Source organism: Orcinus orca, chromosome 12 (assembly GCF_937001465.1).
Source record: "Orcinus orca chromosome 12, mOrcOrc1.1, whole genome shotgun sequence".
Classification (NCBI taxonomy): Eukaryota; Metazoa; Chordata; class Mammalia; order Artiodactyla; family Delphinidae; genus Orcinus; species Orcinus orca.
This window is the reverse complement of record NC_064570.1, coordinates 45,238,451-45,251,280: the sequence shown is the minus strand read 5'-3', so window position 1 is coordinate 45,251,280 and position 12,830 is coordinate 45,238,451. Positions and strand designations below refer to the sequence as shown.

At 41.7% G+C, this 12,830-nt stretch overlaps 1 protein-coding gene across 1 annotated transcript in view; it reads right to left on the bottom strand.

Moving 5' to 3' along the window:
* Nucleotides 1–7,141, bottom strand: part of HDAC2 (histone deacetylase 2) — a 31,447-nt gene extending 24,306 nt beyond the window's left edge. The window contains exon 1 of the mRNA XM_004264705.3: nucleotides 6,786–7,141. Coding sequence (XP_004264753.1) covers nucleotides 6,786–6,837 — 52 coding nt within the window. The 5' untranslated portion in view covers nucleotides 6,838–7,141. The remainder of the gene's footprint in view (nucleotides 1–6,785) is intronic.
* Between the last annotated feature and the right edge of the window lie 5,689 nt (nucleotides 7,142–12,830).

Below are 12,830 nucleotides of genomic sequence, written 5' to 3'. Positions count from 1 at the left end.
TTCCTGGACTTTACTACCACCCCACAGCCACTCCTCCACCAACCTTGAAATATCAGGGGTTTCTCAAGTTCACTCATTCACTGAACAGACCAAGAACCTACTGTGTGCCAGGCAGGTGCTTGGGTATGTCAGTGAATCAAGAGTGCTGCCCTAAATCCTCTTCTCTCAGGAATAAGCCACCTAACTGCTCAATTCAGAAATTTAGGAGCCATCCTTTATTCAGTCATCACAAAGCCCCAACTCCATTTCCAATCCATCAACAAGTTCTATAGGTTTTACTCCCAAAACCTCTCTTAAATATGTCCATGTCTATCAGTTGCAATTATTGTCTTGTACGTGGACCAATATATACTCAATTCTTGCTTTCAGTGTTCACATTCTATTACGCTTTACCATTCTTTCTCCACTTTCCAGAGTTCTCTCTACTTAAGAAACCTTCAATGGCTTTCTGCTTCCTGAATATTCAAGTCCAAATCTCTTACCACAAAGTCTTGTGTGGTCTGGCCCTTTACTACTTGGCCTGGCACCCTACAGTTCCCCCATGTCTTCCTCTTGGCTTCCTTTCTGTTAAGTGTACTAGGTTCTTTCTAACTACCCAGGCTTTGAAGTTTGCAATGTCTTATGTAGGAAAACTCTTTTAAGGAGGCTGGCCCATTCTGTGCCTTCAGGCCCTCCCTTGCCCGATTTACCCTACAAAGGTCCCCTCTCTTACTATCTAACAGTCTTATTTTTTTTCTCCTTAAAGACATTTTTAAAAAATTTTTTAGATTTTTATTTTACATTGGAGTATAGTTGATTCACAACGCTGTGTTAGTTTCAAATGTACAGCAAAGTGATTCAGTTATACATATATCTATTCTTTTTCAGATTCTTTTCTCACATAGGTTATTACATAGTACTGAGCAGAGTTCCCTGGGCTATACAGTATTATACAGATTAACTATTTTATATATAGTAGTGTGTATATGTTAATCCCAAATTCCTAATTTACCCCTCCCTCCCACCTTTCCCCTTTGTTAATAACCATAAATTTGTTTCCTAAGTCTGTGAGTCTTGTTTCTGTTTTGTAAGTTCATTTGCATCATTTTTTTAGGTTCCACATATAGTAAGTTCATTTGCATCATTTTTTTAGGTTCCACGTATAAGTGATATCATATGATATTTGCCTTTCTCTGTCTGACTTACTTTACTTCGTATGATAATCTCTAAGTCCATCCACGTGGCTGCAAATGGCATAATTTCATTCTTTGTTATGGTTGAGTAATAGTCCATTGTATGTATGCACCACACCTTTATCCATTCCTCTGTCGCTGGAAATCTAGGTTGCTTCCATGTCTTGGCTGTTGTAAACAGTGCTGCAATGAACATTGGGGTGCATGTATCCTTTTTTTTTTTTTTTAAAATCAATTTATTTATTTAATTTTGGCTGCATTGGGTCTTTGTTGCTGCACACGGGCTTTCTCTAGTTGCGGTGAGCGGGAGCTACTCTTTGTTGTGGTGCGTGGGCTTCTCAATGAGGTGGCTTCTCTTGTTGCGGAGCATGGACTCTAGGCGTGCGGGCTTCAGTAGTTGTGGCGCACAGGCTTAGTTGCTCCACGGCACGTGGGATCTTTCCAGACCAGGGCTCGAACCTGTGACCCCTGCATTGGCAGGCAGATTCTTAACCACTGTGCCATCAGGGAAGTTCTGGGGTGCATGTGTCTTTTTGAATTAGAGTTATCTCCAGATATATGACCAGGAGTGGGATTGCTGGATCATATGGTAGCTCTATTTTCAGTTTTTTAAGGAACCTCCACACTGTTCTCCATAGAGGCTGTACCAATTACACCTCCGCCAACAGCATAGGAGGGTTCCCTTTTTTCCACACCCTTTCCAGCATTTACTTCTAATATGGTCTTATATTTTCTTCTTAGGACTTCAATCTTTTCTCTACCTGGCACAAAGTAGGGACTTTAAGCCCATTTGATATTTCTGAACCCAAAGCTGACTTCACCCTTACACTTGAACTTTTAAATCTTATCTCATCCATGTTTCAGTGCTGTTATTATTCCCTAAGAGATAACTATACTCCCTCCTCAATTCCAACTGTTTCCTTTAAGGATTTGTCAACACAAGCATTTAAAATTTTTGTTAATGGAAAGACATAATTACTAATACTTTTTTTTTTTTTTTGGTAGCAGAGAAACCTTTTTTTTTTCTGTAGCCGTGGCAATAGTTCCACTCTTGGGTCACCAAAGGAAAAAAGAAAAATGTTTTAGGTACCAGATGTTGATCTCGCCTTGGACATTAAAACTAGACAATGTAGAAAAGGATTAAGTGGTGGACTGAGTCAAACAGAGGTACGAATCTATTTTCATGGGGAAAATAAATAAAACGCCACTTATCCTACCTGTCTGTAACTAGAGTGGGTGTAAGAATTAGAGAGAATATTATATGAAAGTGCTCCAGCTATAAAAATATAAGGTGTTAATCATTTATTCATCAATAATGTAAAAAATGTTTATTTATTTATTTATATTTAGGCTGGTGAAAGTATAGACATCAGCAAAACAGATTCTGTCCTCATGAAGTTTATATTCTAGTGGGAAGAGAGACAAAAATTAGGTGGTATAATTGATAGGGAGAAAAGCAGTAACAGGGATTAAGGTAATAGGGAAAAGCTTCTCTGAAAAGGTGAAATCTGAAGGAAGTAAATGGTAAAAAAATATCTGGGGGAAGAGAACCCAAGTATATGAAAATCTCAGTCTTATGTTCTACTATGTTTAAATTAATGATGTGCAATTAAAACCATTGGTATTTGTGAACTGCTGCTATAATTCATTCAGCACCCTGATTTGCCTCCATAGAAAAGGTTACCTATTTTATGGATAATAACGATTTATACTATAGCTAAGAACCCATGCAATTACGTTAAGGACTACCTAGCAAAAGGCTTTGGCATCACTGTTATAAGTAAACATCTAAGGAAATCTGTCAAGTTGGCTGCCAAGCAGAATTCTTATAATGTGCTACAGTAAACTAGGAGTATATTGGGAGACATGATCTTGGTAACTCTTTGTACAGTGTTGAGTGCTTTTCTCTGAACCACCTGTCTCCAAATAGTTTGATGTGTCCTATCAGAGAAGGGAAAAATATAACACAGAGCAATGCATGTAATCATATAAATTATGTATATATACAACCCTATCATATTGTATATACAGGCGAAGACACTAAATGTAATTGGCCTCAAGCTTAAAAGAAAGTACACTTAACATTTCTAGATAAAGTATTAATAATGTATTTAATCAGAGCCTAACAAAGCTTGGTTTGCTAATTACATTTAAGTACAGAATCACATCATTTTATTTTTTTCTCTTTCGGCCGCTCTGTGTGGTATGTGTGATCTCAGTTCCCCGATCAGGGATAGAACCCGTGCCCCCTGCAGTGGAAGCTCAGAGCCCTAACCACCACATTGCCAGGGAATCCCCGGAAGTCGCATTATTTTAAAGCCAGAAGGGATCTAACTATATCGTTTACAGATTATTGACAATCTTGCAGTATATACTAGAAGTTCAAGATTTAGATATACGTTTTCGGAAATGAGTCATGAGTCAATAGCTGCAATAAGAGAAGTAAAAACTTCTCTTACTTGTCCTCAAAGGTTTAAGAATACTTTATCCATCAGTGCCTGAAGGTTCACTTGAAACCATCTTCCATGGGCTTCCCTGGTGGCGCAGTGGTTGAGAGTCCGCCTGCCGATGCAGGGGACGCGGGTTCGTGCCCCGGTCCGGGAGGATCCCACATGCCGCGGAGCGGCTGGGCCCGTGAGCCATAGCCGCTGGGCCTGCGCGTCCAGAGCCTGTGCTCCGCAACGGGAGAGGCCACAACGGTGAGAGGCCCGTGTACCGCAAAAAAAAAAAAAAAAAAAAGAAGAAGAAGAAACCATCATTCCAGTGATCTAAAGGGTATGATATTGAAGACTGTAATGTGTACGGAGAAAAGAACATATGTCTTTTAGAAGCCCCTTTCATTTGCTAGACATTCTCTCTGTGTCACCAAGAGTAGTCCTAATGGTCCCAGTAAGCCTAAAGGTAGGATTCCTATGGTTACAGAATTTGCTACTTCACTCCTTTCCTCTTTATCTTTCTTCCTTCTACTTCCTTTACTAACAAGTTAAAACCAGCTATTCTAGTCTAATAGATTAAGGCCCTATTATTATTGACATCACACACTCCAAATCCAATCCATGTTGTGTATCTTAGAGTTAGTTCCCTGTGCACAAGCTGCTTTACTTGCATCCTCTTTCCTCACAATTAAAAAAAGAAAAAACTACTATCGCTACCTCTATAAGCTGACAAAATAGGGTTTTTCCGGTGATGAAAATGTAAGCTTTGGAATTAACTATGCACAGCTTAAAATACTATCACATACAAAGAATTAGCATAATAATACCCCTTCAATTTAATAACCTCTGCAAAATATTTTATTAGCCCCACGCCCATGAAAAGAACTCAAAGCATATTCCAAATGTAAGCAACTACAAATTCCATTCTAAAAATTAGTCAAGGAAGAGCCACAGACAAAAGACAGATAACCTAACCAGAGATACCCAAACATTCAGTTATACACCTGCTGTTGGCCATCAGATAATGCCGTTGTATGGTCCACTATAAAGTACTTAAGTCACAATCAAAGATTACTCTTCCTATCAAGTCTGCATCCCGCCTTTGGGACCAGTACTTGCTCCCATTTCCTCAACAAAGGCTCATCATAAACGGGCCCAGGAACAAATAGCTGATAAAACTGCAACTTAAGTGTACCTCCTGGTTCTACGGTTCAAGCCTGGTGACAAGAAGTTTCAAGCAGCTTACTTCATCAGAGCCTATCACTGTCAACAGCAACTAACAGCTCCAGGAAGAGCCTTAGCACCAGTTACCCCAAACTTTTAAAACCTTTCTTCTCTACCCAAAGCCCTGACAACAACAATCTCTAAACCTTAGAGAAACAATGTTGTTTTAAAAATTAACTTACATATAGTTATTTACTTTCCAATTTGGTCATGGAATGCAAGACCAGGCCAGTGACCCAAAATATGCGTGAATTCTTAAAGAATTAACTTTAAGAAACGTTAATAATTCACGTTAAAATTAAAATGTACTCCCATCTCCACCCCCCCATGATGGCATAATTTCAAATCAATTTGTATCACACATACATGCAGTTCTCTCAAAAAATATTTTAAAAACATGGCTGTGACTACTTAGCACTAGCTACCAAATATCAAACAATTTAGATTTCTTCTGTAAGATTTTAGATTTTTCCACAAATGACACAAGTGGTTATTTTATATAAAGAGGCATTAAAATGATTCATCCTTGCTAACTGGAGAGATATAATATGGCCATTTTAAAATTAAAGTCAGATTTATTCTGACCTAGTCCTGTAAGATCTTTCCACCGCTCTAAGATTTTACGATTTACAATACATTGAATGTAGTAAACAGCTTCCAAAATTTGTATCGCTTCTCACAAATCAGATGGACTTTCAGGTCTCTGAACCTAGCTTCTTTGTTAAATTTTAGAATTTCTTCTCTGGAGAGTAACCTACTAGGCACTATTTACCAAGTTAACGTCTTTGTGCAATCTGTAAAACAGTAACGGCTCCTTTCATTGTATTTTGACTGGCCCAAGAAACAGGATTCAAGAAGACTTACTGCTCAAATTGCAAATGAGAAGAACCCCTAAAATGAAATTATCTTACTTTTATAATTTACTGTTCCACGCGTTCAAGCTTTTCTGATTATTTAGCACTTTCTGCACTGCTCCTCAAAGTTTTCCTGCACCAGGACTCCCATCGCCTAGAAACAGCCTTCGCAAGCCAAATGCCAATGCTATCTGTCCCACACCTCCAAAGCACGGTATTTCCTGATCGAACAAAGCAACAAAGAAGTGGGTGGTAACCACCTCTCAGAGAGGCAAGCCAGGACCTATCGAGCCTGATCGACAACACAAGCAGCAACAGCTCTACGATGCCCTCCCACCGTCTTATTTCCCGTGAAGCCTGACTACCTCAAACTCGAAAACCCTCATTTTTATTGAGGAAGTGAAGCCTTTTCATTTGAATGCTGAGAAAGTGGCGCTCAAAGCACCCGGCAAACAAAGGAGAGGGATGGAGCCCACGCAAAACAGGGGTGTGAGCGCGCCTCAAGGCGCACGTGAGCCCCCACCCTCAAGGGGTACTCTCCAGCACCCACCCGGGTCGAGGGGTCCGGGGAGAGGCCGGCAGCAGAGAAAGGAGAAGACGCTCGGGCCAGCCGGGGACAGAGGGGAGCGGAGGAGGGGAGAGGAGGAATGGGGGCTCGAGGGGCGGAGCTCTCGAGGCCGTGGGGCTTTGTGTGGAGTCTGGACCGGGGTAGCTGTTTTGACCCGGGGGGAGAAATCGGGTGCAGGCGGCCGGAGCAGGGGACCCCAAACCTCCCTCCCACGGAGAGGCGGAGGGGAGAGACGCGAGGGAGGGCCGTCTGCTTCGCACCAGCACGAAGCCAGGGTAGGCCGGCGGCGGACGACACTGCGGGAAAGAGAGGGGCCGGACGGAAAAGTGGGGCGTCCACTTAGCTCCCCGCGGAGGCTGCCAGACAGTGTCGGGTCGCGAATGGGTTAAGATGCGGCCAAACGTCGGTCCCTCCTCCTGACCCCTCAGCACCGGCGACCACTCGCGACGGCTGCCGCAGAGCCAGGTGCGGCTCCGGGCCCGGCGCCGCAGCCCTGCCCGCCCACCCACCCGCCGGCCGGCCTGCCTCTCACCATCGTAGTAGTAGCAGACTTTCTTCTTGCCGCCTCCCTGACTGTACGCCATGGGCTCCCCGGCCACCGCCGCCTCCGGCTCCTCCTCTGGCTGCTTCTGCTGCTGCTGCCGCCGCGGCTCGGCGGGGAGAGAAGAGGGCTGGGGCGAAGGTGGGGGGGGGGTGGCAGTGCCGCGGGGAAAGGCAGGCCGGAGGGCCGGAGGGAAGAGAGGAGGGGAGTGCCGGGAGGGCTCGGTACCGCCCGGCCGAGTGGCCGAGAGCGCGGACCGGGGGGTGGCAGCGGCGCCAACTCGCGACACTGGGGAGGGGGAGGGGGCAGCCAAACCACCTCCGGAGGCCGAGGGGAGGTGGGGCGCGTCCACTGTGACTCCACGGGGGAGGAGGGGGCACGACTAGAGAAAGAGGCTTCTTCATTTCTGGGGAAGGAGGCCTTCCAATGATGAACAACTTGCGCAGGGCGGGTACAAATACAGTTGGAAAACTATTTTTAAAAAGAGTCAGGCTTTCGCTCCGTAAGTAAAGAGAGCATGGAGCCAGGTGAACGCTCCACCCCTTCGGATCTTCGCACAGTGGTTGCGCCTATCTTGAGCCTGCGCAGTCGGCGCCTCCCCAACCGTAGCCGGGGCCGCCTAGACCCCCTCCGCGAAGTCCCACGCCGCTCCCCTCCCCCACTGTGGCTAAGCTCCCGCCCGGGCGGACCACGTGCTCCGAGCCGGGCGGGGAGAGACCACTCTCCCACCCATTCGACCGCATGGAACCCGCTGAGCTGCAGCCCACGACCCCTATACTGGGTCGTCGTGGATTTCATTTATTTTTTCATTTTCTGCTGATAATTGCTCGGAGGTTCTGACCTGTTAAGGGGACCTACTGCAGACATTAAGGAATACCTGGGTTCGAATGGGCATTTATGGAATGCATTTATGTGTTGGATAGGGTTCTGAGTGTTTGCATTAATGATGTATTTCATTGATACCTATTTGTAATAGATAACCTGTTAACTCAGTTAAGACTCCCAACAACGCTGGGATGTAAGTATTACTTCTAGTTCTTCTTTATAAATGGGGAGATTAAGGAACTTGATCCTCTCAAATGTTGATGGTCTGGAGTTTGATTTCAGTCTTTCTCCAAAATCCACACACCCTAGCTACTCCATTATGACTGCTTCTTATAGCTGGGCACTGAAAGATTGGTGCAGAAGTTCAGAGAAAGGACTTTCAAAACTCTTGGAAGTTATAAATACCTTTGTCCCTGTGTTCAACAAGTCAACAAACATTGAGCACCTACCTACTCTAAGCCAGCCACCTTGCAGGTGACTGGGGGGAGGCAGAGGCTGACAGTCCGCTACATAGAACTCTTATTCCCCTATACCATTTGCCACTTACAGTTTTCCCAAAATACACACTCTCCCTCACCCCCATTAAAAAAAAAAAAAAAAAAAAAAGGCCTTATTGAAGCAGGAATTATTCAGAGCCACTACCAAAAATATCCTCTTTATTTTGCTATTTGACTTCAGAATCCCCAAGTAGTTCATACTTAAAGCAGCAATTTTCCTGGACCTCATCCCCAAGAAATTTAGAAAAAGTCCAGGGTAGCCTCCATCGCCCTCTACCCAAGTCTGTATTTTTAGCAAGCACCCCAGGTAACTGATGCAGTTGGTACAGGAACCAGAGTGAGAAACTTTGACTCAGAGGTAAAAATTGCATGGTATTGACCTTAAAAGTTTTACTCTATCAAGTCCAAAATCAACTTGCTGCATTCTGAGAACAGAATAAGTTAATTTAGTAGAAACTAATGTTCTTCTCAGAGCCAGCATAGTGGAATCTGAAGTGAGACTTTGTTTTCTTCTGTAACACTTCCCTGACTACTTCTTCCCCACCCCGGAGTCTGTTTTTTCAGCCCCTCACTGCCTGGATGTGACTTGTACCCCTCTAGCTCCACAGTCACCATGTTGCAGTTGCCTGTAACTTCTCTGAACTTCTCATTAGAACAGAGCGTTATGAGAGGAGCGACTGTGTCTGTCTTCCATATAAGTATATGTGTATGCCTATGACTTGGGGCAAGTCACTCGATTGTCTGAATTGCCTTATCTGTAAAATGGGGCAGTATTACTTGGAGAGTAATTCCTCATGTGAATATAGAGTACCTCAAATAAGAAAATTAATACAGAATAGTTTTTAAACAATAAAGAACTATGTGAATATAAGGGATTGTTAGGATTATTGTTATAGTACTAGTAATAATTATTATTGTTGGCATCCACAGCACCTAGCCTTGAACATGTGAAAAGAGCCCGGACATATATTTATATATTTTGACTGGTTGAGGAACTTGTTATATTAATTATCATTTAATAATTTTATTTATTTATTTTTAGTTTTTTAATTGAAATATAGTTGATTTACAATGTTATGTTAGCTTCTGGTGTACAGCAAAGTGATTCAGTTTTATATATATATGTATACTTTTTAAAGTATAAATGTGTACCTTTTTATATTCTTTTCCATTACGGCTATTACAGGATATTGAATATAGTTCCCTGTGCTATACAGTAGGACCTTGTTGTTTATTTTATATAAAGTAGCTTGTATCTGCTAATTCCAAACTCCTAAATTATCCTTCCCCCATCCCCTTTCCCCTTTAGTAACCATAACTTTGTTTGTTATGTCTGTGAATCTGTTTCTGTTCTGTAAATAAGTCATTTGTATCATATTTTAGATTCCACATATAAGTGATATCATATGGTACTTGTCCTTCTCTTTTGATTTACTTCACTTGGTACGATAATCTCTAGGTCCATCCATGTTGCTGCAAATAGCATTATTTCACTCTTTCTTATGGCTGAGTAATATTCCGTTGTGTAATAAAAACAAAAAACTTAAAAAACTTTTTAAAGATGGCCATTCTGACCAGTGCGAGGTGATGCCTCATTGTAGTTTTGATTTGCATTTCTCTGATAGTTAACGATGTTGAGCATCTTTTCATGTGCCTATTGCCCATCTGTATGTCTTTGGAGAAATGTTTATTTAGGTCTTCTGCCCATTTTCTGACTGGGTTGTTTAGTTTTTTGTTCCATTTTTGGTTAGTTTTTAGTTTTTTGTTATTGAGTTGTATGAGCTGTTTGTATATTTTGGAAATTAAGCCCTTGTTGGTTGCATCGTTTGCAAATATTTTCTCCCAGTCCGTATGTTGTCTTTTCGTTTGGTTTGTTTCCTTTGCTCTGCAAAAGCATATAAGTTTAATTAGATCCCATTTGTTTATTTTTGCTTTTATTTCTGTTGCCTTGGGAGACTAACCTAAGAAAACACTGCTACAATTTATGTCACAGAATGTTTTGCCTGTGTTCTCTTCTAGGAGTTTTATAGTATCATATCTTATATTTAAGGCTTTAAGCCATTTGAGTTTATTTTTGTGTATGGTGTGAGGGAGTGTTCTAACTTCCTTGATTTATATGTGGCTGTCGAGCTTTCCCAACACCACTTGCTGAAGAGACTGTCTTTTCTCCATTTTATATTCTTGCCTCCTTTGTCAAAGATTACTCAACTGTAGGTGTGTGAGTTTATTTCTGGGATCTCTGTTCTGTTCCATGGATGCATATGTCTGTTTTAGTGCCAATACCATGCTGTTTTGATTACTGTAGATTTGTAGTATTGTCTGAAGTCTGGGATGGTTACGCCTCCAGCTTTATATTCTTTTTCCTCAGGATTACTTTGGCAATTCTACGGGTTTTTTTGGTTTTTTGATTCTATATAAATTTTAGTATTATTTGTTCTAGTTCTGTGAAAAATGTCATGGGTAATTTGATAGAGATTGCATTAAATCTGTAGATTGCTTTGCATAGTATGGCCATTTTAACAATATAAATTCTTCCAATTAATGGCGCTCCTATGGAAGACCTGGGCTAGGTCCTGTGTAACCCCCCACACCCCGATTGCAGCTCAGACCACACTCCACCCCTGCAGGCTGTCTCCACAGGCCAACCCCAGTCCTCTCCCCGGCCTGTCTGCTGAAGCCCGAGTTTCAGCACCCAGCCCCCACACACACCAGCAGAGGTGTTCTTGGGCTAGGGAGTGCACGGAGATGGCCAGGACCCTCTGTGCTGGTCTCTCTCTGTTCTGCCCGCTACAGTCCAGCTGCTGTGCTCTCCTCTGAGCCTCTGACGCTCCTTTTCAGTTCAGCTGATCTCCCAGCTGGTGAAGGGGGTTCCCAGGGTGAGGGAACCTTTCGTCTTTTACAGCTCCCTCCCAGGGGCGCAGGTCCACCCCAATTCCTTTCTTTTCTTTCATCCTACCTAGTTACATAAAGATCTTTCTTGCAATTTGGATTGTATGAGATCTGCCAGCATTCGGTAGGTATTCTGTGAGAATTATTCCACAGAATTTTGGTGTATTTGTGGGAGGAGGTGAGCTCCATGTCCTTCTGTTCTGCCATCTTGATCTCCACCCGATTATTTGATGATTTTAAATCAACCAAGCAAATTATTTTAGCCCTAGAAACTGGTATTGGAGAAGAAGTCTTGTCCAATGATAATTATGGTCATGAGAATTATGTGCCTAAACATCTGTAGTGAACTTTAGATCATTAGAGCTAAACCTGGAATCAGTTATTGAAACCTGTTGACAAGTTCATTTCCATATTCAAACTCGTCTCTATCAAACCTTTTTACCATTAGAAAAAGGGGAGTTTTAGACAATAATCAGAAGGAAACAAATTGAATGCATGGATAATTCATAGAATGCATAATTGAGGATAGTCTTTATTCTTAAACTATTTTTCTTTAGTTCCTGCTCTGTCTACATGGACTTATTTTTTTCAGTCTTGAAGATGTTTAGTGCTTTGAGATTATTCAATTAAATGATCTGTTAAACATAAATGGATTATTTAGAAACATGACTATTTAAAAACTGATTGCTTCAGCGTATGCTGAAAATTAAACCTTGCTATCAACCGCAGCAGATAGTTTAATTTTGGTTGCTATAAAATTATTCATATAAGCTTGTTTCTACTCTAAGAAAATTTAGATTTCTTGGCATTAAATTCTATGTAGCAATTCCATAAGGTAATACAGAAGGTAAAGTATAGTGACTAACACTAGGGTGTTATCGCAAACTAAAACAGCCTCAAGCTGAATTCCGATCTCCTTGGAAGCATGGTGCCTATTTTTACACAGTACTGTAAACTGTAGCTCATAATCTAAACAGTAGTACCAAAACAATGAAATATTATAATGCTATTTGAACTGTGTATTTGCGTAACAAAATTTAAAATTGCCCATTTTCATTAAAAATATTTTTGAGTTATAGCTTATCTACTAAATTATTCAGTTACATTAAACCTTCCAAGTCACCTCTGTTAACTTGTTAATTATTACTTTGCCTGTGAACCTCAAAACATAGTATTACTTTGATCCAATCCATCTACTTGCACAAATTTTCTAGTAAAATTCTACACCCACACTGTTTCTATGGAAATCTACTTGCTAGTATCTCCTAATCACTCTACATTTGTATCTTAATTCTTCCTCTTTCATATCTCAGTTTTTTAAGCTTTCCTTCAAATCTGATAATCGGAGCACTAGAACTATCCAAATGGGGGCAGAGTATGTTGTTACTCCACCCATCAAGTGGAAAGCCAAATGGTGAGGATGGTAGAGCAGGAGGATAGGGACCTGGTCCTTGAAGAACTCATTTAGTTTTGTACCAAACCTGGACTGGCCACCTCTGGACTGCTGGTTACATGCAGCGAAAAAGCCAAACAAAACAAACAATATTTGGTTAAACCACTGTACTCAGGATTTTGTTATACACAGCTGAATACAATAGCTCATGTAAAATATGAATTAGAAGTTAGTGGCTTCTGGTAATTTCTACTAAGAAACTATGGATTTCTGTTAGGAAACAGCTCTCCATGGGTTTCTGAATATCTTGAGAGCAGAGGTACTGAATGCCTTTTGTTCTGAACAGTCCATTCAAGGATGTTTGTATAGTGAACAGCTCTGGAAGGTAGAGACGATGACTCCCCCTGGAGCAAAGGATGGGCATGCTTACTA